This window comes from Musca vetustissima, unplaced genomic scaffold, assembly GCF_032173495.1.
Source record: "Musca vetustissima isolate MV318-11 ecotype Yass unplaced genomic scaffold, APGP_CSIRO_Mvet_v1 utg4153, whole genome shotgun sequence".
In the NCBI taxonomy this organism is placed as follows: Eukaryota; Metazoa; Arthropoda; class Insecta; order Diptera; family Muscidae; genus Musca; species Musca vetustissima.
This window is the reverse complement of record NW_026879862.1, coordinates 72,316-99,880: the sequence shown is the minus strand read 5'-3', so window position 1 is coordinate 99,880 and position 27,565 is coordinate 72,316. Positions and strand designations below refer to the sequence as shown.

Below are 27,565 nucleotides of genomic sequence, written 5' to 3'. Positions count from 1 at the left end.
ATTTGCAATCTACTATATTCGAGTGTCTTATATTTTGATTAATTTATGAGTTTTTTCCAAGTTTAATTGTTTTTGTAAATAAAACGAATTGTCGGAGTCGAGTGAAAAACAAAAAAATATGTTGAAGCTTGAAAAAGGAGGTGGGTAAGAGGAAAAACGCACGGATTTTCACGACTCCGGACAATTTCGAACATTAAAGTTTGTCAAAGTTGTTGAAGGGAAATTTATTTTATTTGAAATTGATTTTAAAATGGTTTAAAAGAAATTTAATATATTTCTAAATCAAAAGGATTTTTTAATTTAAGGATCTAAAATTTATTTTTATTTTGAAGGATGGAAAATTTATAATCACGATAATGTTCTAAATAAATTGATATTATTAACCGTTATTTAAATTAGCCTGCCTACCGTTTTTTAAATGCAATTTTTAAAAATTCTAGATTTGGTACACCTTTATTTATAAAAAATTAAGCAAGTTTAAACTTTCTTACAGAAAAAATCATCTAAAACTACAAAATAAATTCTCAGGTCTAATAAAATTCTCAGGAATATTTTTATGTTAATAATCCTAAGAACTTTGTCTATAAAAACATCCAACAATAAATTACTGGCCTTGTTATAAGGGCCCTAAAAATAATATCTTCTAAAGAACAGTCTACCCTCCATAAGGTGGAGTGTATATTAAATTTGTGATTCTTGAAATAAACATCGGAGGTCCGCATGTTTTAGCCGAATCATCAATATTCTGGTGGTGGCAGCCTCAGGAATATTTTTAAAATAATAATTTATAGAACTTTGTCTATAAAAACATCCGAAAAAATACTAAAAAATAACATCTTTTAATGAACAGTCCACAGTTCATTAAATTTGTCATTCTTGAAATAAACGTCGGAGGTCCGCTTTTCAATATTCTGAAGGTGCCAGTCACATATTCCAGCCGAATCGGCTAAATTTGGTTCTTGGCGAGTGAACAATTTTTTTTTTTTAGAAAATGTTTGGTATAGGTCTATGTTTAGACATAGTCCCTTTTATAAAGGTTCTGCACCGATTCTCTTTTTTTTTTTTTTTTGTTTAGGTTTCAGCCGGATCTTCCCACCAAAGCGACTGTACTTTAATATTCCGGGATTTTAGAGACTGATATATGTACATCTCATATAAAGGTACCCTCCGATTGTAGGTATTTCGTTCCTCTAATATCAACATTGTTCCAATCGAAATTGTTGTAATTTGGCATTCCGGGTTCGAAATTCTCCGATAAAATTGTCAGTATTGGTCCAACACGTTTAAAGGTACTTGATCCTCTTAAATTCATTTTTCCAGCGAAGTGAGTGTAATATGCCATTTAGGGTTTTTGGAGGATAAGTAACTAGCCCGTCCGCTATACTTTAACTATGGAAGCATTTCGGGTTTCCGGAGGCTACACAAGACCACTTAGCATAAAATGTTTAATGTTGATCGATTTTTTGGAATAGCTCCCGCATAAAGGACCCCGAATACCCGAATATTCTGTATTTTGAGCAGGATTTTCAACCGATTTGCCTGTAATTTGATATTTTGAGTTCTCAAAATCCTCATACAAAAATTATCAATATTGTCTTATGTTTTGAAGTAGCCCCCATATAACAATACCATCAACATTTCGGTATTTGGGGTATCACGATTTTCAATTAAAATGACTGGAATTTGTGATTTTGGATTTTCATTGGGTAGACAAACCGTCTAACAAAAGTGAACAATTTTCGCCCAAACTTCAGGGTAGACCCTATATTTGACATTTTGGGGATTCTGGGTACGAATTTTTAAATCCTCCTTAAAAAAAATATCTATCCTTCCTCTTTATTTTCGTATTTTTGTGGATTTCTGTATGTTTAAAGTCCTAGCCCAATTTTCCAATCTGAGAGTCTGTAGTTTGATTTGCCATGGCATAACACTCATATAAAAGACCCGATCGATTTTATGTATTCTGAGCAGACAATTGATGGTGAAGGATATAAAAAGTTTGTCCCATCCGATGTTTTTACTCTTTCTACTTCCATTCATAAAAAAATTACCGAAAATAATAACTTTTAATTTAAATGCAGGTATTCGGAACCTGATGAAAGATTAAAGAAAGTACACATTTTAGAGACGGGTATTTCGTATTCTCGGAGAAGAGAAAACTCCTGGCAGGATATTTATATTATTCGGAATGAAACAAATTCACCCTGCTGATGTTTTCACATATTCTGAAAAAAAAAACGAAAACAATTACTGCAGAATGAATTAAAAATTAAAAGAGTCAATGGATCATTTTGTATTACCGACACAACTTTCCTTTGCACATTTTCTCCAAATAATAAAATCGGAATGGAATTGTGTAGTAGTTTGTGGGATATGTATCTCCTTTCGTTTTCCCAGATGATAGGAAACCTCATGGAAGGAGGTATAAATATCTCGATAAATTTTAAAATTTGAATAGCTACCACATTGTGGAGGGTATATATACCGAGTAAATATTTCCCCTGTTACATTTTCCTTTAAAAAAAACTTCAGAAAAAAAAAACAACTTCAATGAAAAAATTAGAAAATTCCCCTCCATAAATAAGTCTCATGGCAGTAATTTTAGAGTAGAATATAATTTCCAGGCATTTTTCTGTAAATATTCCGCATAAAAATAAGTCCTAAAATAATTTACAACTTTTAGAGGAAGAAGTGATAAAGATTTTCTTTGCTCAAAAGTCCTCTTGACCAAATTTCTATCATTTTTTATTTATTTTTTATTTTATTTTTATTTTTTTTTTTGTGGATTTTTGCAATTTCAATAACTTTTTTGCCTTGCCCTCTAGGCATTTCAACGTTCTTCTTACGATATTCACATCACATATTAACAAATCACCCCCACACTTTAAACAAAATACAATTCGTTTCGTTTGCCTTTAGGATAAATGGAGTCATAATCTTTGACGCGAATTGTATGACCACAAGACGAAAAAGACGAAGAAAAATTTTCCACTAGATTATATTATAAATAAAATTAACAAATTTTCCAGTAAATATGTCCGTTCATTATTGCATGGCTATCAGCATATGAATTAACATACATACATATGTGTATCTGAGTGTGTGTGTGGAAAAATCGTATAATATGTGTATGAGTGTGCGTGGGGGCAGCAGCATAAACAATATGCATTAAATAAGATTGCAGCACATTTCCTCATCAACATTGTGTCGTGGTCGTTTCTCGTCGTCTTCATCATCATCATCATCATCATCATCATCATCGCGACGTCATCGTCATGATCATTGTCTTTAATGTTGTCATATACCAGCTATTGTATGTACTCCTATCTTCTGACTTTTGTTGACTTCCTACCTATGTTTCCTTCATCCATCTATTATGGATTTTGTTGTAGTTTTGTTATTTTCTGTTTTAATGCAGCTCCAACATGGCCAAAGTGACAGATTGAATGAGCGGAGCGAACAACCGAACGAACGGAATGAATGTTGCAAACATTGTCTATCATTTGTTAGATGTCTTGTCGTTTTGGTCTCGGTCCTGCCTTTGACTCTTCAAGTCGGTCCCATATACACTTGGTATGGATCTTGTTGTCATATCTATTGCTGGCTTTTACACACAAATCCCATCATATCATAAAAACCATTATGACCTCCTACGCTGCTGATGTTTTTGTCAATGATGTTGTTGTTGTTTTTTTTCTTAACTGCCAGATTTCTTATTCTTCTACTTTGTCGCTTAAATGCGTTTTTTGTTCTCCTTCTTTTTGTTTTGGGTGTTTTCAATGCAATTTTTGGTTGACTACGAATTTAATTTGATGGAAACGACAACAACAATAAAATGTCACACAAATATGAAATAACATCAATGAATTAATGCAATTTACTTGATTTGTTGATTGTAACAAAATGATAAATTACTTTTTAATTAGTAATCAAAAATTGGCGAGCACGGAAATAATAATTTTGAATTTTCAAACAAAAATATTTGAACGAACATTCAATATGTGCTATTGTATTGTAATGACTGTAAATTTGTTTGATTTAGTCAAGCCTAAGCCTTAACAGATTAGGGCATATTTGATTAAGATCCAAAGCTTTAATTGTGATTCCATACTCATTCCTTATAGGAAATAGCCTTAGGTCGATTTTTTAATCTTCCACCATTCCCCATTTTAAAATCTTCCTTTAATTGCACAAAAAAAACATCTATCACACGCAGCGCCGTATGTCTTCTGAGGATTGGTCAAGTGTTCCGAACCAATTCACATTCCTTTATCTTCATTAAACTCCATTCCTTTTGAGGGACCAAGGGTCAATAACATTTGTGTTAAAATGATATATTGAAGGTTTTTTCTTTGTAGAGGTTTATAAAGCACGAGCATAAAAAGCTGAAATAAAAAATATCCACAATGAAAAATGGTTTTTACATGCCTGAAAGTATGCAACACTGTGGACTTTTAAAAGTATGCTTTATTTGTGAAGTAGTGTTTTATTATATGCAGAATAGATTTTTTTCGTCATGATTTTAAATCATAATGAGTCATAAAATTATTTTTTTCTGGAAATGCGTAATTTTATAGAACTAAAAATCGACCAACATGACAATAAAAAGACAATTAGAAAATAATTTTTGACTGCAGTAAAAAAATCGAGATTTTTCTTAATATTTGTTCAAACAACAAAGTATTCTTAGCACCAGAGAATAACATTTTTTTATACAGAAAATATCCGAAGACCTCGCCATTTATTTTTGCAGAAATAAAACTTTTAAAAATCAAAAATTTTTCCGTATAGAAAACAGAGTGTCCCTGATGACCAAAGGATACATTTTTCTACATGAAATATATCTATCTATATTACAATTAAATATATGCCTGGAAGTATGCCACACAGCGAACTAGTGTTCCCATCCTAAAAGTATGCTTTATTTTTTGAGAGTTTTCTTTTTTGTTTAATTTCAGAGTTAATTTTTTCCAAAATTATTTCAAATCATAATGACCAGTTGCTTCAGTACGAAATGTTCGAACCATTAATTTTTTTTTTGTTTTGGAAATAATGTTTACTGCAAAAATATATCTTCAAAACCTGAATAAGTCATTAAAAAATAATTTTTACTGCAAAAGGATATCTTCAGAATATGTGGTATATTTGTTTCTAAGCAAAGAATTTTAAGATATACAGGAAAAAATAAAGATCCTCAGTATTTATTGTCATACAGAAGAAGTCGTTAGAATGATGTGAACAATTCAAAATTCCAAAAATCAATCGGGATTAAACGTTTCTGTCAGGAGAAATTGAAATATGTATGCAGACACTCAGTTTGTAAAATTGGTTAGGACCTTAAACATACATTATATGGGGTATATGTAGAAATATGGACTTGAAGAGAAAATGTTCTGTCAAGAAGTTTTATTGCACATCAAGGTCCTGGAATGCAAAATTACAGCAGTTTCGCGTAATGCTAATATATAGTAACTTAATTTGAAAATGCTCCACTGGGGTATGTCTGAAATCCTTCTGATATGAAAGCTATATAGAAACTTGATCATTTCTAATAGGAAGATTTCCACCGCTTGAGAATCGCAAATATATAGAATTGTAGGCATTTTTTTTAAATCGTTACGATATTCTCCAAAATATCGAAATGTTGAACATATGAAGGCTATAATCCTGAAAGCATATATTTAATATATTTGAGTCGCATCCGTTATCGAAATTTACTAGACAAATCACTCCCCGAACCAGACCTGATAAGTTTTCCATGTTGAATCAAATTAATACGCTTCCTCCCCTGGTTTTGCCCATCTGTCAATAAATTTAAGTTTCAGCTTTGCAACAATACTTCCCCTGGAACACAAAAGTTTTAAAGGCCTAAGAGAGGCATAAAAAAGAGGCAGTAACATCCAATTGCCTTTGAAGCCCGATTTAAGCACTCTAATTTGTTCAAAATATTTGTACCGGCCCAAAAAAAAATAAATAGGAGGGATATACATAAATACATGTACCTACTTGATTTAAAGTAATTATGGGGCAGTCTCGCTTTCATTTGCATGTTATGAACAGTTTTGCAACCATACTTTCACTGCGACCCAAAAGCATTGGTTTCTCGGGATCCACAGAAGTAGATACAGGCAATTGCTGGCTGACATGATTAATGGTTACAACTAGAACGTCTTCGAACTAGAACTAGATCGTCTTCGAACGTCTAAATTTCATTCGAATTAATGAACATACCTTTGGTAACTGCTTTCGCGGAAGTTAGTCTTACGGGGGTCTAAGAATTTTCATCTTTCGCGTTGTACTACTAATAACCCCAAACTGCCTCACATTTTTTTACCTAAAATCCAATGAAAGTAAAACAGTTGTTTTATATCATTTTATTCCATGCACAAAATATTTAGGACTTTGGATCCTGATTTAAGCACTCTAATTTGTTTAAAATAAACGATCGATGAAGCAGGAGGAACATACGTAAATGCAAGTAAATAATCGATTCAGATATTGATTCTATGTATTGTCAATATCGCTTTCCTTTGCATATTACAAATATACATAGGCACAGTACGAACTCTAGTGAGGGGCCTAGAAGCCTGAGCCGCTTTAGAAAATATTTTTTTACAATAAGTTTTATTTTGCAACAGAGAAAAAAAATCATATCCTACCTCCTTCATCTAAGATTCTGCTTTATTGTAATTAAGAAATCAGCTGTTGAGAAGAGTTGTAAATAAATAAAGCATACTTTTGGGAGACAAGTATAATACATACATTAAAATAGCTATTATTTATTTCATTTTAATTCTGTATAGAATAATGAAACATTTGAAGAGTTCAGAAATTATTTCTTACCAATCTTACTGTTAAAAAAGTGTAATAATATCCAAAGCTTGCTTTTAGGAATACAATAATTAAAACAAAAACGCCCTCAATCGGTCGTTTTTTTAATTTTAATTAATAAAATGCACACCGAACACACATTTTTAGCGCCAATTTATTTCTTAATTTGCTCTACAATATTTGCAGTGCAATGTTAGATATTTCATGCTTAGAGACACTCACACACACATACACTCACAAAAAGTTCGATGTGATAGAATGATTTTAATTTACACCATCTAATCAAACAGCCAGCGAAATGAAACAAACAGACAAAAACTGAACAGAGGTCATCATTGTCTTCTATGCTGCTGGGCGGCGGTGGAGGTGGCGGCATATAAAACTCAATACAATTGAAAAACTACAAATGAAAGAGGTAGCATTGAATGCAGGAAAAACCGAACAACAATCCGACTATAAACATTTTTGTTTGAACATTTGTCTCGATGAGGCAACCAGACATATCTATCTGTGTTAGTTCGTTCGTCTGTCCATACGTTCATTCAATTCAATTCATTGATACCCTGACAATCACACACAGAAAAAAAGCTCGACTGGTCTAAACAGAGATCACTGAAGGGGTTAATTGGGATTTCAATTAAAAACGAAGTGTTGGCATTCTCTCCTGAGTCAGTGTGTTCCGATGTTCGTGTGTCTGGTTGTATAAATTTAATCAAAACTAAAGTGTTTTCCTTTTTGTTTTTGCAAAAAAGAAATAACAGCAACAATGTGGTGTTGAGTGTTATAAAAAAAATTGAAATCTATGCCGCCAATTAATTTTGAACTTTGTTTTTAATTTGGCTTGAAACTATTTTAAAAATTGCAATTTGTTTTTTGGATTTAGAAAATTTTCTGTTTAATAAAATTCAAAGCGATACGAATTTGATTAAGTTGTCAAATATACAAAATTTAGAGTCTAGTTTTAGGCTGCTATGAAACACATGTTTATATGCATTTTGAAAAATTAAAGACTATTTTTAGGCGTTCAATTAAAGTGACTTTTTTTTGTGATAACTGCAATGCCAGTTATTTTCAAGACTTTTAATATAAAAGCATACTTTTAGGTACCTTAACTCTCATTGAGAACAAAGTCTATCAATTAACATTTTTTCAACAACACCTGGAAAGGTACTCTCGTTTTAATTTAGGTGATATTTGATATGAAAACTATTTTCATGATTTTTTTAATTAAAGCCTATTTTTAGGCACCTCAACTCCCAATGAGAATAAAAAGCCTAATTTTAAGGGCTTAACAATATTTCATCAACGCCTGCAACGCTATTCTCATTTGATTCTTGATAATGCTTGGTATGAACATTATTTTCAAGGTTTTTAAAATTAAAGCACACTTTTAGGTGCCTTAACTTTCATTGAGAACAAAAAGTCTACCTTTAGGAGCTTAACTATATTTCATCAACACCTTGGAAGCTATTCTGATTTTATTTTTGATAATATTTGATATAACAGTTATTGTTATGTTTTTAAAATTAAAGCATACTTTGAGGCACCTCACCTCCCATTGCGCACAAAGTCTACCTTTAGGAGCTTAACAATATTTCCTCAACACCTGGAAAACTATTTTTATTTTATTTTCATTTTCTTTTATATGACACATTTCATATTCAGAATGAAGAAGCTTCCAAAAAACCGAAATACAAAACCCCTTGAGGATTTTATGGAAAGAAAAAATAAAAATATACCCCAAAACTTTTACTGCTAATTAGCGGTGTTTGATATTATTTTCAATTATTTACACTAATTATAAAGTTTATGGCGCAAAAATATCTTTGGTTCATCAAAACTGTACTCTTTTTTGCATTTTTTACATCTCCACGATGCTGATGACTACGACTACCACGACGGTGGCAATGATGATGAAGATGAGTTGCTCTTGATGATACTCAGCCGACAAACGACAAAAAAAAACTTCGTCTTCCTCCTTTTTTTCATTCACTATTATGACACCTTGATGCTTTGTATCTCTGTGTGTGTGTGTCGGAGGGGGTTTTTCAGCTATTTTTCCGTTGCGGAATAACTGCGGGGTGGGGAATGAAACGAAACGACAAAAACACAACTTTGTTTTTGTGTTAATTACAAAACAATTTTCCGCTTAACACACAATGTAGAGAGCAAAACTGGAAGAAAAAAGAAATATAAAAAACACCATTCTGCCCGGGAAGTAAAAGAAAAATTCTTTGTAAAATTTCAGTAAACTTTTGAAGTCATTATTTACACACAAACACAGTCAAGAGTACGCCATTGACACAAACATACAACCGCCCACATGCAAAATTTTCATATTCGCTCTGTGATGCATTTTGTGAACGAGGGTGGATTTTGAGAATTGAAGTGCCCTCTAACATAAGGTCCTCTTTTTTGAATAGCCTCCAAATTTAGGTATTTTGGGGAGATTGGACGCGATTTTCATATAATATTTTAATATATAATATTTTAATATATTATTTTCCGATACTCATTTGGTAGAAAATACCCATATGAAGAAATTATGAAAATTGACTCAAATTTCGAAGTAGGTCTCATATAACGGTACCTTTCCATTCTTCGGCATTTTAGGGATTTTGAGCACCTTTTTCAAACAAAGTGGCTATAATTTAATATTTTATAAAATATGGGATTTATTTATTCTGATACTGAAATCAATTTTTAACCCAGACTCTGTTTAGTTTTCAAAATTTATTAATCTAATATTAATTTTTTATTAATTGGTCATTCTTCAAATATGTTTTTAAGTCCAAATGTTGGTTTTACAAAAAAACCTTTGAAATATTTTGAATATCCCATAAATCGAACTTAATTAACCTCCCTCGCATATTTACATTTTACATTTACTATCCCCACTTTAACACCACATATCCGCCATATATTCACACACACACTCATACACATATATCTGAAAATATGAAAGCCGATCCAGCCGCGAACCACAAATATTTTCCATCATGTTGCACTCAACGGTTCTTCAACAAAATGTTGTTTGCGCTAAAAACTATTGGCAACATCATTATCAACAGCTGTACTTTAAGCGAGAGTCGGATTATCGGGCTGACTTTTTCCCTATCAGCTGCTACTCGTTCGTCGCCAGCAGCAGCATCATCATCATCATAATCGACTGACTGGCATTCGACGACACAGAAAGAACTTTGTAAAATATTTACAGGAGTAGTTTTTGGCAAAGTATTTTGTGTGTGTGTGTGTGTTTTTTTCATCAGTTATTTTTCACTCAATCCTCCTTTTAAGCTTATCCCTCATCATATATCCGAACCGCCCGCCCGCTCGCTCTCTCGTTCACTGAATGATGTATTCATAATGCATGTGGTAAATATTTCATGTGAAGCACTCTTCTATACACATCAATACACCAAATATTTCACGGAGTTTGCTCCATGTATGTATGTGTGTGTTTTTCTGTGTAACATCCCGAATCAGAAGAGATAATTGAAATTTTTATTATTATCCTTTTAGTTGAGAGTCAAAAAAAGCGGCAGCAACAACAACAAAGCGACAGCATCCTCCACTAAAGGATGTGTTAATATGGATTTTTGTTTAAGTCCATATATTCAACAACTACACTTCAGTGGCAATAGGGTCAAAGAGAAAAAAAATATATATGTATATTTATATGTTTATATCTAGCATATGTTGTGGTTGTAACCTTCCTTCTCTCCTGTCCTTTTCTTCCCCTTGCTTTATTGGTTTTCTGTAAAACTTTACAAACCACATTTGTTAAAACCATATCAAGCAACACTTTTCATCATCATCACTATTATCGTCGTCGCCATCATCGCCAGTATTGATTTATTAGTTATCACAAATATTTTTGGTAGCTTATTTTTAGGGTTTGATTTTTTCCCTTTTGAAAATTTATGAAGGGGTATTAAAATACTGTAACCCACAAAATTGTAGCGCTTAATTTACACTAAACACTAACCAAACTTAGGTGATTTCTGGGGAAATAACTCAACAGGGTATTGACCATATATTATCTAAAATATTGTAATGGTTGTGTGTGTTTTTTATTACAATATATGATAATGAATAATTAATTGCATACTTTTAGGGGCGAGAAATATATTCTTTCACAATATGGTATCTTAATGGAAGGGAATTAATTTCAAATAATTTATAGCATATTTTCAGGATAGCCTTTATATTTTGAAGGCAAAAATTAAAAAAAAACCTTGCTGTTCAGTGCTGAGTTTATAAAAATATGTTTCTTATTCAAAATTAAATATTCCTTTAAAAAAATCAAGGAGATCTAGGAGTCTTTCAACAAATATTAATTATAAAAAAATATATCCTACGTTTTTTAAAAATACTATTTCGAAAATTCCAAAAATATATTTAAAAAAATCAAACATTATTTAAAAACCTGTAAGGAAAGCAGTAAATTCGTACGGGGCCGACTATATGATACACTGCACCACTTTGGGTATGTTCAACAGATGTATCTTAACAGACGTCGCATGAAATTAGATCCATAAACATCCCATTCCGCAACCCATACTAAATTTTTCATTTGGTCAGATATAGATTTGATTCTTTTAATGGGAAAAATTATGTAAATCAATTTGAAATATATATAAAAGCAATACCGAAATCTAAACCGATTTCATAGAAATTTTTCACAGGTTAGGTTATATTGTTTTCAGTATGTTTTGTGCATATCGGTCACATTTTGAGTTATTGTTGCATCATTTATCGGGAGAAAGTATATATGGGAGCTCTATCCAAGTCTGAACCAATTTCAAAAAAAAAAAAAAAATGTCCATACGCTGGGTTAATTTAACTTCAGCACGGCTTTGGTGCACCATTTACTTAAAATCGGACGAAATTATATATGGGAGCTATATCTAAATCTGAACCGATTTTCACAAAATTTAACACACATCATTCTAAACAGAACTCATTACGCTGTGCCAAATTTCGTGCAAATCGAAAGATATATAGGGACTTTGGTACACCATTTACATTAAATCGGACGAAAATATATATGGGAGCTATGTCTAAATCTGAACCAATTTTCAGGTAACTTTGCACACATCATTCTAGACCTATTTCATTACGCTGTGCCAAATTTCGTGCAAATCGAAAAATATTTAGGGACTTTGGTATACCATTTACCTTAAATCGGACGAATATATGGGAGCTATATCTAAATCTGGACCGATTTTCAGGAAACTTAACACACATCATTCTATACCTAATTCAGTACGCTGTGCCAAATTTCGTGCAAATCGAAAGATATATAGGGACTTCGGTACACCATTTACCTTAAATCAGACGTAAATATATATTGGAGCTATATCTAAATCTGAAGCGATTTTCACGAAACTTAACACATATAATTCTAGACATAATTCATTACGCTGTGCCAAATTTCGTGCAAATCGAAAGATATATAGGGACTTTGGTACACCATTTACCTAAAATCGACGAAAATATATATGGGAGCTATATCTAAATCTGAACCTATTTTCACGAAACTTAACACACATTATTCTAGACCTAATTCATTACGCTGTGCCAAATTTCGTGCAAATGGAAAGATATATAGGGACTTTGGTGGAGCATTTACATTAAATCGAACGAAAATATATATGGGAGCTATATCTAAATCTGAACCGATTTTCTTCAATTTCAATAGGGTTCGTTCTAGGGCCAAATAAGTGACCTATGACAAATTTCATCCAATTCGGATCATAAATGCGACTTGTACTTTGTTTACAATTTTACATGGACTGGCGAACGGACATGCATAAATCGACTTATAAAGTGATTCTATGCATATTCTCGTAAGAAACCATGTGTCTATCTCGTTTCATTTTACCTGATACAATATGCTCAAATACATAATACCCTGTACCACAATGTGGTGAAGGGTATACAAATCTGCTACTGAACGTTCTTCAAAAAATGGTAATTCAAATATTTTTTTGGAGGAAAATATCCATGCGATATTTCTTCAAAAAAGCTACGTCTGACAGTCATTCAAAAAATATTATTTGGAAAATTACACAATGGCATTGAAAATTTGAAAAGCCATATTCTTAAAAAATAATCAAACAATAAATTTAAAATTTTAAAAAAAGCTATCAAACAATATTTTTGAAAAGTCAACGACTATGCACTCCTTTATTTTTGTTTTGTATAATTTTAACAAAATTCACGTCGGAAAAACATTTTAATTCTCGCCTGATATTTTTTATTCAAAACATATTCTTTAAAATATCAACGCTTATACTTACATCTCTGACATTCTATCCCAAAAAATATTTAAAAAATCCAAATTGATTAGAAAGTATTTTTAAAAAAGTAGCTCTGATTCCCCTTTATATTTTTTTAACAACATCCAAAAATAGTATTTAACATGTTAATTAATAAATCTAATCAAATATATATTTATGGTGTTTTTAAAATATTCCTTATTCTTTAAAATATTCCTTATTTTATGCATAATATTTTTAAAAAAGTACCACATCATGTAGGAGATTGATTTATATTAAAAAAACACTTGCATATATACAAATTCATTGCATACTTTCAGGGATTATCTCAAATTTTCTTAAGCCTTTAACACAATTTGTAAAAATGTCCCTTGTTTTCTTTCCTGGCGTTTATCCTTTTGTTTATCTTAGTACATCTGCCTTTAAAAATTTAATATAACATTTATTTGATTTTAAAACCCCCATTGTGTTTCCTATTTTTTTATCCCATCTGTAAATTAAATTTTCACACTACAACAACTAACCAACAACCCATCTCTATTGTTTGCAATGACTAAACAGAGACAACACCAAACATCCCACTCTCTGCTCGGCACGGCACAACATAAAATTCAATTTAAATAGTTGTCCACTCGATTTATTTCAATATTCTAATGTCCTTTATTCGATTTATACGTTCTTTTTTTTTTTGCACAAGGGTTCAACATTCACTCACATAAACGCACCCATAAACAGGCACAACAGACAGACACGGAGACATACATATACACACACACTCACACGCAAAATTGGCGAACATCAACTCAAACGTATAAAATGATGTTTTCAAAAACTTCTGTCATTGACTATCATCATCTATGGGCATCACAACCTTTCACCATCGTCATCATCAATTGACCCCTACCATTATCATTCTAAGCAACATCATCGTCGGTTAGTTTTCCGTTGTACAGTAGTCCAGTATAGTCTCAAGGGTCTTCTAATGGACAGAGTTGCCATCAAGGATTTGGATTTTTTTTTTCATTGTGGGATAATGAAAAAAAATTAAAATTAGGCAATAAGTCCTCGGAATACTTTAGAGCAAAATGTACTAAAAAAATAGCCTGGTTCTGAAATAAGTTAACTTGCAGACAGTCCTTGGATTATGGAATTGAAACTTAACTTGAATAGTGCTGTAGTTATTTTTTTTCTAATTTTGGGACGAAACATTCATCGTCTCTAGATTATGGGTCACTGAATTTTATTTGTATCATTTTTGTTATCAGGATAATCGGCAGGATCATTTTATGGGCTGTGGCTATATGGTCATACTAGCACTGCTCGGGTACAGGAAAAAATCCATAAAAAATCCATAAAAAATCCATAAAAATCCAGCTCTGGAGTGACTGAATGTAATATCAAAAAAATCGATTCGTCCTTTTTTTCCTTTTTGTCAACTTGACAACCATGCTCCACAGTTAACTTTACACACAACAAAAAAATATTCATCACGTCCAAATGATTTTCTATTATACTCCACTAACTTTGAATGTATCTTCCGTTTCCTTTCGTTCATACATTTTTTTTCAAAGTCAACTTGTGTGTGTCCTTTCACATTTAAATATAATAGAGACAGAGAAGAGGACCAAGAAGAAAAAAATACCCAAAACGTTTATGTCTGAAGGATGTAATATGCTCGTACCTCCTCATGCTTGTTGCCTTAGGTGGTAGAGAAAGTTTTTGAAAATATATTAAATGAGTATGTATGTGTGTGTTTTTTGTATTTTATTTTCTATCTTTTTTATTATTTTGAAATTTATAACACTGGAAAAAGATCCAGTAAATGTTCGAGTTGTTGATGACAATCATTAGGTTGTTGTTGCTCCTTGTCCGTTTAGCTTTTTTATTTGAATGTCAGCTTCAAATGTTTTTTGATGAAAAAAAGAAATTGGTTAGCGATTTTATTTAAATAATTTTAAAGAAAAATTAAGAATTCAAATTATAAGGAATATTTTTCCATAGAAAAAATTTGACTTACGGTCCTAACGATTTTTTTCTGTAGAAAAAACTTGACCTACGGTCCTAACGATTTTTTTTCTGTAGAAAAAACTTGACCTACGGTCTTCACGATTTTTTTTCTATAGAAAAAACTTGACCTACGGTCATGGCGAATTTTTTTCTAGAGAAAAAAATTTAACCTACGGTCTTTGCGAATTTTTTTTTCTATAGAAAAAACTTGACCTACGGTCTTTGCGAATTTTTTTCTATAGAAAAAACTTGACCTACGGTCTTTGCGAATTTTTTTCTATAGAAAAAACTTGACCTACGGTCCTGACGACGAATTTTTTCTATAGAAAAAACTTGACCTACGGTCCTGACGACGAATTTTTTCTATAGAAAAAACTTGACCTACGGTCTTCACGAATTTTTTTCTATAGAAAAAACTTGACCTACGGTCTTCACGAATTTTTTTCTATAGAAAAAACTTGACCTACGGTCTTCACGAATTTTTTTCTATAGAAAAAACTTGACCAACGGTCTCAAATTTTTGCGAATTTGACCCATGGTCCTCACCGAATTTTTTCTATAGAAAAAATTTGACCTACGGTCCTGACGACAATTTTTTCTATAGAAAAAACTTGACCTACGGTCCAGACGACGATTTTTTTCTATAAAAAAATTGACCTACGGTTTTGAAGAATTTGTTTCTATAGAAAAAACTTGACCTGACGGTCCTGACGAATTTTTTTCTATAGAAAAAACTTGACCTACGGTCCTCACAATTTTTTTTTCTATAGAAAAAACTTGACGACGCAAGGGTTTCACGATTTTTTTCTATAAAAAAAACTTTACCTAAGGTCCTGATGATTTCTTTCTATAGAAAAAACTTGGGCCCAAGGGTTTCACGATTTTTTTTTCTATAGAAAAAACTTGACCTGCGGTCTTCACAATTTTTTTATTTTTTATCGAAAACAATAATAGTTTATGCATTTGAAACTAAAAATATATTTATTGCATACTTTTAGGCAACATATATTTATGTTGAAAAATGTATTGCATACCTTGAGGATTTTATATTAAATTCATACAAATATCGCATAATTTTAGGTGTGTGTGTGTGTATGTGTGTTATAAAGGCTAACATTTTTTTAATATAAAGTGAATTTTCCTACCTTGCCTTCATCATATCTTTGGCATTTCATTCTGACTTCTTTACAAAGAACAGAGAAATATGTTACCCTTTTTATGTTTTTACCATCATATTTCCATCCTTCTTCTGCTACTGGCAGATTTTTACATAATTTACATATTTTTGTTTACTTTTTATTATAATATTTTTCCTACAAACTCCAACCATGAACCCTTCAGATTTCCTTGTCCATTACAAAACATAAAATATTATGTTTGTCTATAACTTTTAGCAACAACAATACATACCGACTTTTACATAGTTTGTTATTTGTTTGGCAGTTCTAGTTATGAGTTGTTGTTCTTCTTGTTTTTGCCACAAAATTTACCTGGCTTCTTGCCCGATGGCCAGCCGGACAGCTGGCCAAAAAGGGGGAATAAAAACAACTTTGTTTCATACTTCTTAGCCTCGAGAATAAAAATAAAGGGAAATGTGTATTTTTCTTTTTCACTGCAATAACAAAAAATAAATTCCATTTTCAAGATTTATAACTGGCTTTGAAAGAGTTGGAGATTCAAAGGGAATTTTTTATACACATTTTTGCAAACAATAAAATTTATTAATAATAACAAAGATTTCCTTCCGTTTTTCCCTGCCTCTACTTATTTTCTATAACTCTGTTCTTCTTTTTCTTTCCAGGACGCAATGAACTCATCGCCCGTTATATCAAATTACGCACCGGCAAAACGAGAACCCGCAAACAAGTCAGTTCTCACATACAGGTCTTGGCCCGTCGAAAATTGCGTGAAATTCAGGCGAAAATCAAAGTTGTAAGTCCAACTGATCATGTCTGAATTGTCTGTCCATACCACCCTCTCTCTTTATCGTATTCATTATTATTTTAGTTTATACATTAAGTTTATCCTCTCCCACCCATCAATCCATCCATCCTATTCCATATAAAAAAATCAATTATTGTAATCATATATTTATTTATCACATTATCAAATTTATATATACATATTTATGATATTAAAAAAATAAAAAAATTAAACTACAAATCAATTTCATTTTATTTATTTATCATCTATTTCTTGTATATTTTATGTTTCGTCCTCTTATTTCGTTCCCCCCGCCCCAGTTCGTTCATGCTTTTTTCATCCTTTATCCATTGTTTTTCTTGTTTATCAATTTTATTGTATATGTATGTATATTTATATAATTATGAGAAAAAGCAAGTTGGGTAAAAATGTTTCATGAAATATACAATAATTTATGAATATATGGAAATTGAAGCATATTTTCAGGCGCCAAGGAAATATTACAAGTCAGCTGTTAATTTGTGGAAATTTATTTTTTAACTGTGGTTCAAGGTATATTCATATAGAAAATACTTGATAATAACAGGGACCGACCATGTATTCTTTAGAAGGAAATGATCTCCGATTTTATTTATAGAAAAAATGAGGTCTATAAGATAGTATTCCTACACAAAAATGTTAATTAAATAAATTCAGAATCTGAGATTTTTTCTGCTTCAAAGGTTTTTTTGTAAAGGCAATTCTGGATTACACTTTCGCAGTGATTTTATTTATTTTTGAAAGAAAGAAATTTAACCTGAAGTTCTAAGACATAATTTTGGGTTCTAGGGAATTAATCTTTATATAAAAAAACTTCAGGGTCTGCAGATTTTTTTTTTTTTTTTTTTTTGTAAAAAAATTACCCTCGGGTTGGTATTTTCTGAAGTATTTTCTTTGTAAAAAATACCCTGTTTCTATATTTTTTCTGTAGAAAAATGTTGCCAAGGGAATTTTTTCTATAGAAACCAATGGACATAAGGGTTGTCCAATGGACATAAGGGTTCTCTAATTCTATAGGCCTACTGTGTTATATAGGACAATTTTTTATTTACGTTTGTATATACATCAGACACCGAAGATGTTGACCTGAGGTTCGGAGGACTAGTTTCTAATTGAAAATTATGGATCTCACATTCTGAGTTACGTTTTTATATGGCCCAGTTTCTGAGGATTTTTTATGGTATGAAGCATGACCTCAGGATGTGAGTATTATATACTTTGAAAAGAAACCTATTGAAAAAACTTGACCTCTGCTTGTTGACAATTTTTTCTATTGAAAAAAACTTGACCTGACGATTTATTTAGAGAAAAAACTAAACCTTTGAAAGAAATTTAAGAACAAGTGCTATGGAATGACCTCAAGTTCTAGGGATTTTAACTTTATATAAAAAATGACTTCTGGGTCTAAGGATTATTATCTGTAAAAAAATTGACATCAGGTTCGAAGTATTGTTTTTCTAATTTTTTTCTGTAGAAAAATGTTGCCACAAGGACTTTTTCTATAAACACGAGTCGACACCAAGCTCAAAGACATTTTTTATAATAATTTTCGCAAAAATCTTGACCTGAGATTCTGAATTTTTTGTCTATTAGAAATAAGGGTTCTGGGGATTTTATCTCTAGAGAAAAATATAATTCTGTAGGCCCACTGTGTTGCAGAGGTCAATTTTTTATATTTGCTTGTATAGGCATCAGAGACCGAAAATGTTTACCTGACGTTCGGATGACATGTTTCTAATTGAAAATTATGGTTACATTTTTTTTTACATGGCCCCAGTATCTGAGGATGAAGCATGACCTGAGGTTCTGAGGAAACTTGGCCCTGATCGTTTTTCTATTGAAAAAACTTGACCTCAGGTTCCTGGGAAATTCTTTTTCAAATAAAAAACTTTATCTCAGTTCCTGAGAATTTTCTTCCAGAAAAAAATCTGGCCTCAGTTTCCTAACGATTTTTTTTTTCTAGAGAAAAAACTTGATCTCAATTCCTAAGGATTTCTTTTCTGCAGACTCAGATTCCTGACAAATTTTTCATAGTAAGCTAACCTTACATGGTTACGTTTTTTTTTACATGGCCCCAGTATCTGAGGATGAAGCATGACCTGAGGTTCTGAGGAAACTTGGCCCTGGTCGTTTTTCTATTGAATAAACATGACCTCAGGTTCATGGGAAATTCTTTTTCAAATAAAAAATCTTCATCTCAGTTCCTGAGAATTTTCTTCCAGAGAAAAAACTGGGCCTCAGTTTCCTAACGATTTTTTTTTCTCGAGAAAAAACTTGATCTCAGTTCCTAAGGATTTATTTTCTATAGACTCAGATTCCTGACAAATTTTTCATAGTAAGCTAACCTTTTTCCTATAGACAAAACTTGACCACATTTCCCAAGGAATTATTTTCTATAAAAAACCTCAGTAGATGAGGATTTTTTCTTTAAAAAACTTGTGTCGCTAAGAAGACTTGGCTACAAGGAATGTTTTCCTATAGAACAAACTGGAACGAACTCGGTTCCTAAGGACTTTTTGGATAGAGTAATGTAGACTTCACATTGTAAGATTTTCTTCTTCAGATCCTGAATATTTTTTTTAAATATTTTTAAGTCCCTGATGATTTACAGCTTCAAAAAAGCACATTCAAATATCTTCTGAAGAACAAATTCGTATTACATTGCAAAATATTTATATTCTTCCAAATTAATAGCATACTTTTAGGGAGCACATAGCAAAGTCAGCAATTGCATATTTACTATCTGTGTATGCACGATTTCAAATTATAATTAAATTGAAATTAACGAAGTGAAGAAATATAAATACAACTCTCTGTTTTTGGAATTGCATTGGGAAAATTTCCCCCACTCTTGTCATTCCATGGAGTCCACTATTTCACTCTGTCCATCATTATTTGCTTTGGTAATTTCTAAATTTTTCCCACTTCTTTTGTTGTTTGTTGTTGTTGCTGTGATGTTTTCTATATTGTATTTATTTACGAAACATTGTTTCTATGGCTTTAAACATAAAAAAATATGCAGAACAACAACAACAACTAAAAATGAAATTGCATTTTTCCCGACGTTATAAAGTTCACAGAGAAAAGAGAAATATACACAGAGAGAAAGAGAAAACACTTAACTTACTTTGATATTTCAAATAGAAAAGATGTCAGTACTATAAAAATATATACCAATATACAAACAACAATAACAATAAAAGAAATATATATTTATATATAAATAATATGGGTTATAGCGTCAGGTGTGAGAAAGGTTGGACATAATGGCACATTTTTTCTATAAAAAAAAATTATTAGGACCGGAGGTCACATTTTTTTCTATAGAAAAAAATACATAAAGTTCGAATGTGACACTCACGTCAAGTTTTTTCTATAGAAAAAAAATTCGTGAGGACCGTAGGTCAAGTTTTTTCTATAGAAAAAATTTCCTGAGGACCGTAGGTCAAGTTTTTTTCTATAGAAAAAATTCGTGGGAACCGTAGGTCAAGTTTTTTCTATAGAAAAAAATTCGCAAAGACCGTAGGTCAAGTTTTTTCTATAGAAAAAAATTCGGGAGGACCGTAGGTCAAGTTTTTTCTGTAGAAAAAAATTCGGGAGGACCGTAGGTCAAGTTTTTTCTGTAGAAAAAAATTCGCAAATACCGTAGGTCAAGTTTTTTCTGTAGAAAAAATCGCAAAGACCGTAGGTCAAGTTTTTTCTATAGAAAAAAATTCGTCGTCAGGACCGTAGGTCAAGTTTTTTCTATAGAAAAAAATTCGTCGTCAGGACCGTAGGTCAAGTTTTTTCTATAGAAAAAAATTCGTCGTCAGGACCGTAGGTCAAGTTTTTTCTATAAAAAAAAATTCGTCGTCAGGACCGTAGGTCAAGTTTTTTCTATAGAAAAAAATTCGTCGTCAGGACCGTAGGTCAAGTTTTTTCTATAGAAAAAAAATCGTCGTCAGGACCGTAGATCAAGTTTTTTTCTATAGAAAAAATTCGTCTTCAGAACCGTAGGTCAAGTTTTTTCTATAGAAACCAATTCGTGAGGACCGTCAGGTCAAGTTTTTTTCTATAGAAACAATCGTCAGGACCGGAAATCAAGTTTTTCTATAAAAAAAAATGTTTTATAGAAAAAAGAACTGAGGATAAGTTTTTCTATAGAAAAAATTCCTTTGGACCCTTGGAATGACCCATATCTCGCCCCGATAAACTTATTGTAGTGTATATATTTGTTTTTAAATAAATACACAGGCGAACAATAAAAAAGACCTTTAAAAACAACTAAAAACTCTTGTAAACTTTACACAGAGAGAATGCATTTTGAAAAAAAAGTACGCACACAGAGATCAAAGAGTATGGGAGGTGGTGCTGCAGCTTCTTTTCGCTGGACTGGGTGGGTAGTGTCGGCAATGTTTCAGTAAACCAAGGGGAAAAGAAATAACAAAAAAAAAAAAAAAAACGTCGCGGCGCTGGTAATGGTAATGCAAGACCATGGATGCGGAATGGGAGGAGGGTCTCTTGATGAGATGAAGTCTACTACGCTTTTACACAAATGCTCAAACAGAAAATGAAACAAACAAAAAAAGTAGAATAAAATGAAATGAAAGTAAAGTGAAATAAAATTCATCATGTATTTCTTCTTTTTGACTTTTTGCAAAACTACAAAGACCAAAGAAGTACGAGAGTGAAAAAAAACGCAACACAAGAGCTTGGTGGGGAGCCAAGCAGTACCCTCACTCTCATTAAAAAAACACACAACAGAAACTGTGGTATCCCTTCAAATCAAGCCATAAGTATGAGGATGAAAAAAAAACCAAAACCTTCCCCCCTTCTCTTCGACCAAATAAAAATGCAATAAAATTTATGCAAGCCAAAGCAAGAGGTCGGGCATACGGTCGGTCGGGCTTTTGAAAGAGTATTTCTTTTAAATCGCTATCGCACATTCTGTTTTTTGATTGTTGTTGCTGCTGTTGCTTGGAAATTGCATACAAATTGTGCGTTTTAGTTCTCAAAGGACCTTTCAAAGGCTTTAAGGCAACTCCTTATCGTTGCTCCTTTGACATTTGTGGTTACCTCTATTTTGTTTATTTATTTACACACACACCAGAAAAGAGAATTATTTTACTAAAGGATATCTCAGAAAATGCTTTAAGGACAACCAAAAGATTGTAATCGATTTGTACATATTTACACTTCATTTATATCCTTTTTAAATAAAAATTTAAATTTTTAAACAAAAAACCCCAAATACAAGTTAATATCCTTTGGGCAGAGAGCGACAGAAAAAAAAACGGAAACCAAAAGCGTTGTGGATTTTCTGATTGGATTTTTGTAGCATGTCATCTTGACTCCTCTGTCAGACATTGTCAAATGAAATTCTTTACACACAAAATGGGTCATATTTAACAAGATTGCTTGTGTTTTATTTTTTCAGGAAAAATGTCCTTTAGTCCTTTTTGCACAGGTGTATGAAATATTTGTGTTTTTCCACAAAAGGACTTTGGTTCTGGCACATCTTCAATTTCAATAAAAATGTCGCCAAAGCAATCGCCCAACCAGTCGTGTCAGCCAGCCAGACATTCAGCCAACAAGGAATTGTAGTTCGATTAAAAAACACAATACCAACAACAACAACACACACAAAATATCACACACACAAATGTTATCCTCCCCACAACTTACACTCTGGATCTTTGTGATAGTAAGAACACAACAACAACAAAAAATGCTTTTAATCGAAAAGCTTTTAAAACCACAAACAGCCAAATGGCATTGTTGTATTCTCAAATATAACTCTCAGGTTCGCCGGTTGTTGGTGTTGGTGTTGTTTTTTTTTTTTGTCTTTCTTTTTTAAAGAGTGTTATATGAGGTATGCCAGCACAATTGAACAAGGAAATAATTTGCCTTTACAAACTCAGAGACCAAGTTTTTTTTATCGAAAATACGTCGTCCGAACCATAGGTTAAGTCTATCCTATAGGAAAAAGTCGTCAGGTCAAGTTTTTTCTATAGAAAAAAGGTCAACTTTTTTTCTATAGAAAAAAATTCGTCAAGAACGTAAGGTCAAGTTTTTTTTCTATAGAAAAAAAAATCGTCAAGTTGACTTGACGAATTTTTTTCTATAGAAAAAAAGTTGTAAGGTCAAAAAATCGTCGTCAGGACCGTAAGGTCAAGTTTTTTCTATAGAAAAAATCGGCGTCAGGACGTTAGGTCAAGTTTTTTCTGTAGAAAAAAATCGCCGTCAGGACCGTCAGGTCAAGTCTTTTCTATAGAAAAAAATCGCCGTCAGGACCGTCAGGTCAAGTCTTTTCTATAGAAAAAAATCGCCGTCAGGACCGTCAGGTCAAGTTTTTTCTATAGAAAAAAATCGCCGTCAGGACCGTCAGGTCAAGTTTTTTCTATAGAAAAAAAATCGTCAAGACCTCCAATTCAATTTTTTTTCTATAGAAAAAAATTCGTCAGGACCTCCGGGTCAATTTTTTTTCTATAGAAAAAAATTCGTCAGGACCTCCGGGTCAAGTTTTTTCTATAGAAAAAATTCGTCAGGATCTCCAGATCAAGTTTTTTCTATAGAAAAAAAATTCATCAGGACATCCAGGTCAAGTTTTTTCTATAGAAAAAAAAAAATCGTCAGGACCTCCAGGTCAATTTTTTTCTATAGAAAAAAATTCGTCAGGACTTCCAGGTCAATTTTTTTCTATAAAAAAAATTCGTCAGGACATCCAGGTCAAGTTTTTTCTATAAAAAAATTCGTCAGGACCTCCAGGTCAAGTTTTTTCTATAGAAAAAAATTCGTCTGGAGGTCGATTGTTTTAAAAATTTTTCAGGAAACTAAGGTCAAAGTTTCGCTATAAAAAAATCTTCAACAAATTCGTCAAGACAGAAATTCAAGTTTTTTCCATCAAAAAATCCTCAGGACCGAAGGTCAATTTTTTTTCAATGAAAAAATCGTCTGGACCGTAGATCAAGTTTTTTCAATAAAAAAATCGTCTGGACGTAGGTCAAGTTGTTTCTACAGAAAAAGATCCTCAGGGCCAAGTAACAGAGGTCAAGCTTTCCATAAAAAATCCTTAAGAACTTAAGTCAATTGTTTTCGATAGAAAAAAGGTCTCAGTTTCTTTCTGTGGGAATCCTGAGAAAACGGAGGTAATTTTTAAACAACAAAATCCGGACAAAAGTTTTCAGGACAGTTTTTCTCCTTATGAAACACCTTCTTTCTATGGCTGGTCATCCGTGACCGAATTTTTTCCAAAGATTGCATTCGCAGGTTTCTAGGATTGAAATTATTTTAAATTTAAAATAAAATTATTTATATACTTATAAACAAAAAAAAATCCTTGTAAATATTACATCATGAATCATCACATTACAAATGCTCAAACATAACCTGTGGGACATATAATCCTGAAGAGATTATATTCCCATTTGTGCTGCGAAACCAACCCATAAACATACCACACTCACCCAAACCCACTACGAGATACATTACCATACCATCTACATACAACATAACAAAAAGAAACATGCATCCAAAGGATTAACATTTTTTATCAAAAAGAAAAGGATCATTACTCCATCACCAAAGGATCATCAAAAGGACATACACCCACACACACATTACTCATATCCCCGTTAAGAAAGAAAACTCATCATCATCCTCCTCAACACCACACATCACAACATCGACTCCCCCCTTTTGTGTAAAAAAAAAAACAAACCTCAACATGAACTACAACAACAACACCACTTCACACAAAACAATTTCTAATTTTGGTTTTCAGGAGCCTAATGGAGTTATAGGTGGTCCCGGCTCGGCCAACAATGCTGCCGTCTTGCATTTACTTAGCGAAAAGGAGAAAGCCTTACAGGCCATATCGGGCATGACCAGTTCCCAGATCGTTTCCGCCCAAGCGGTAAAAAATCTCTCCCTGTCCCTAACGGCCGGTTTGCATCCGCATGCTGTGCATCCCCACCACACACATCCACACTTAAATCCCCACCACCATCTCCACCATCAATCCAGCCACTTACACAGCCACTCTGCCACCACCGGAAACCAACATCCATCACAACATCCACACCACCTACAACTACACAATCATCTTCCGTCCGGTTTGACTGCCGCCAATCCATTGGGTCATCCCTTGCGTTCGGATATGAGTGGGTCAACGACAACAGCCGCTGCACATTTAGGACCGCCGCCACCCCATCCCCATCATCAGCAAGCGGCAAATTCGGTTAGTACCAATACTAGCAACAACAATAGTTCCGTTACGGCAGCTGCAGCAGCGAATGTGAATAGTTTAAATGCTATTAACAGTCCAAATAGTAGTACCACCTCCCATTTGACACAACATGCAGCAGCTTTAAGTTCGGCGTATTTACAGCAGCAACATCATCTGCACCATCATCATCGTCAACAATTGGCTGCTGTTGCCGCAGCCATAACGTCCAATTCATCCGCCTCGGCGATGGGTTCCGCTGCTGCTCTGCCTTTATATCCGGGAGTAAGATAGTCTACTACTACAGCTACAACAAAAAGAACAAATGCTGTGAAAGCAATAATATTTATGCGTTGTTGTTATTAGTATTTAATGTCCTTGTGTCTCTATGTGTGTGTGTGTCTGTACGTATTTCTGTTTCTTCGTGTTTTAGATTCGAAATCAGGATATATATACAAGTCTGATGGGCATTTAGTAATCCTAATTTCTAAACTTGACTTTCTAAGACCGCGAGAATGAGTTTCCGACTAGAAGAGCTTTTGTTTCTCCCAAGAATAAAATACTTTTCATAGAGTTGCATTGTCTGTTTTGTAAATAACCCTCATAAAGCTTTTTATAAACTGTGTAATGAAAGCTTAACGAACATAACGCCACGAGCCATTATCTAGGATTTTAAACAAAAAGCTTCAGAAGATATTTTCAAATTTCTGTTGTAGTCGAAATCCATAACGCCTCATTAAAAGCTTCAGAGCTTTCAAGCTGCAAAGATTTTATTCTTTATTATACTTTAAGCAATTTAATTTAATAAAAATTAAAATTAGTTTTTCTCTGCAATTTTTTGGCATGGAAAATTTTAGTTGTACACATACTACGAGAGTTACTTTATATATTTATGGTCTAATAATGAAAATTCGAATATATATCGCCATAAATGCTTTACCAGTAGTCCTCGTAATTAAAGCTTATTTCTTAGCAATCGGTTTCAAAAATGTCCATCTAAAACTTCAAATGAACATTAAAAAAAAACTCTTGAGAATATACTTGAATTACGATGTAAGTTAAGCGATGTTAAGAGTTCTCTCAAACTTAAAAAATATATATTCTAAAATATATATTCTATTCTATATATTCTAATTTAATTTAATTTCTTTTACATTTTTATAGATGTATTAAAAATTTAAACATTTTATAAGTTACTAACAATTATCCCAAAACCCAATGATGCAGTCTCTAAATACCACAACACATCTTGTTCGAAAGCAATATTGAAATCATGGCGCCATAACTTGCTTATTCTCATAATATAAAAATGATATATAAATATATTTAATGATAATATTTGTTATTAATAAACGATATCTTCCTCTCTTTTTTTCTTTCCAAAAAAATTATAGCAATTTTGGCAACCTGGTCTCCAGCCCAGCACTTCACAAGAGTAAGTTTTCAGGCATATACAGTCGGACATGGTTATAAGGTATCCAAATTTTACGGAGGGGCAAGAAAAAATACTATTTACTCACTAACCTCCGTTCGTCGTGTTGAATTCGAACTTCCAAATGGTATCACTTCCTTTCGAAATTGACGTGACATGAAACATACAAATAAAAGGAATACATCGTTTCTTCAGAGGAGCGAGCCGAAAATAATTGAACAAGCTCATCCAGGTCAAGGCCTTTAAATAAGGTCATCCAGCGAGACCAGCTGGATATCAGATGCCTCTCACGTTTGCTGTCGAAATCCATTATTGTGAATTGACTTCCATTATGGAAACGTAAACCAAGACCTATAAATAAGATCACCCAGGAAAACAAGCTGGATATCATTAACTCAAGTTTGCTGTCAAAATTGATTATTTTGAATTGACTTCCATAATGAAAACGTAAACAAAGTACAAATTTTTGACATTAGACTTGAGAAAAAACAGCAGATCTTGACGTAAACAAAAGCCAAATTTTTGACATAAGACTTGAGTTTCGCTAGCTGGGTGGCCTTATTAATAGATATTGATCCTGGGAGACCGTGAATTGAATTATATTATGAAAACGTAAACAAAGTCTAATTTTTTAACATTAGAGTCCATGGCACAATGAATAGGTAGTCCATTTAGAGCAGCTGATGTCTTGATTAACTGTCAAAGTGTAAATATTACTTGAATTCGATTTGCAATGCTGCCAAATTTTTGAAATATTATAAGGAAAAATTTGACAGATAATCGAGGCAAAAAATGTATTTGTTTTGATACATTACCTTATTATTGCGTCATGATTAGAGTCGAGCA

At 32.5% G+C, this 27,565-nt stretch overlaps 1 protein-coding gene across 4 annotated transcripts in view; it reads left to right on the top strand.

Moving 5' to 3' along the window:
• LOC133324987 (protein scalloped) overlaps positions 1 to 27,565 on the top strand; it is a 159,999-nt gene that overhangs the window by 129,418 nt on the left and 3,016 nt on the right. For all 4 annotated transcript variants that reach the window (XM_061533813.1, XM_061533812.1, XM_061533815.1 and 1 more), the window contains exons 4-5: positions 16,924 to 17,054; positions 26,682 to 26,722. In XM_061533813.1, coding sequence (XP_061389797.1) covers positions 16,924 to 17,054; positions 26,682 to 26,722 — 172 coding nt within the window. The remainder of the gene's footprint in view (positions 1 to 16,923; positions 17,055 to 26,681; positions 26,723 to 27,565) is intronic.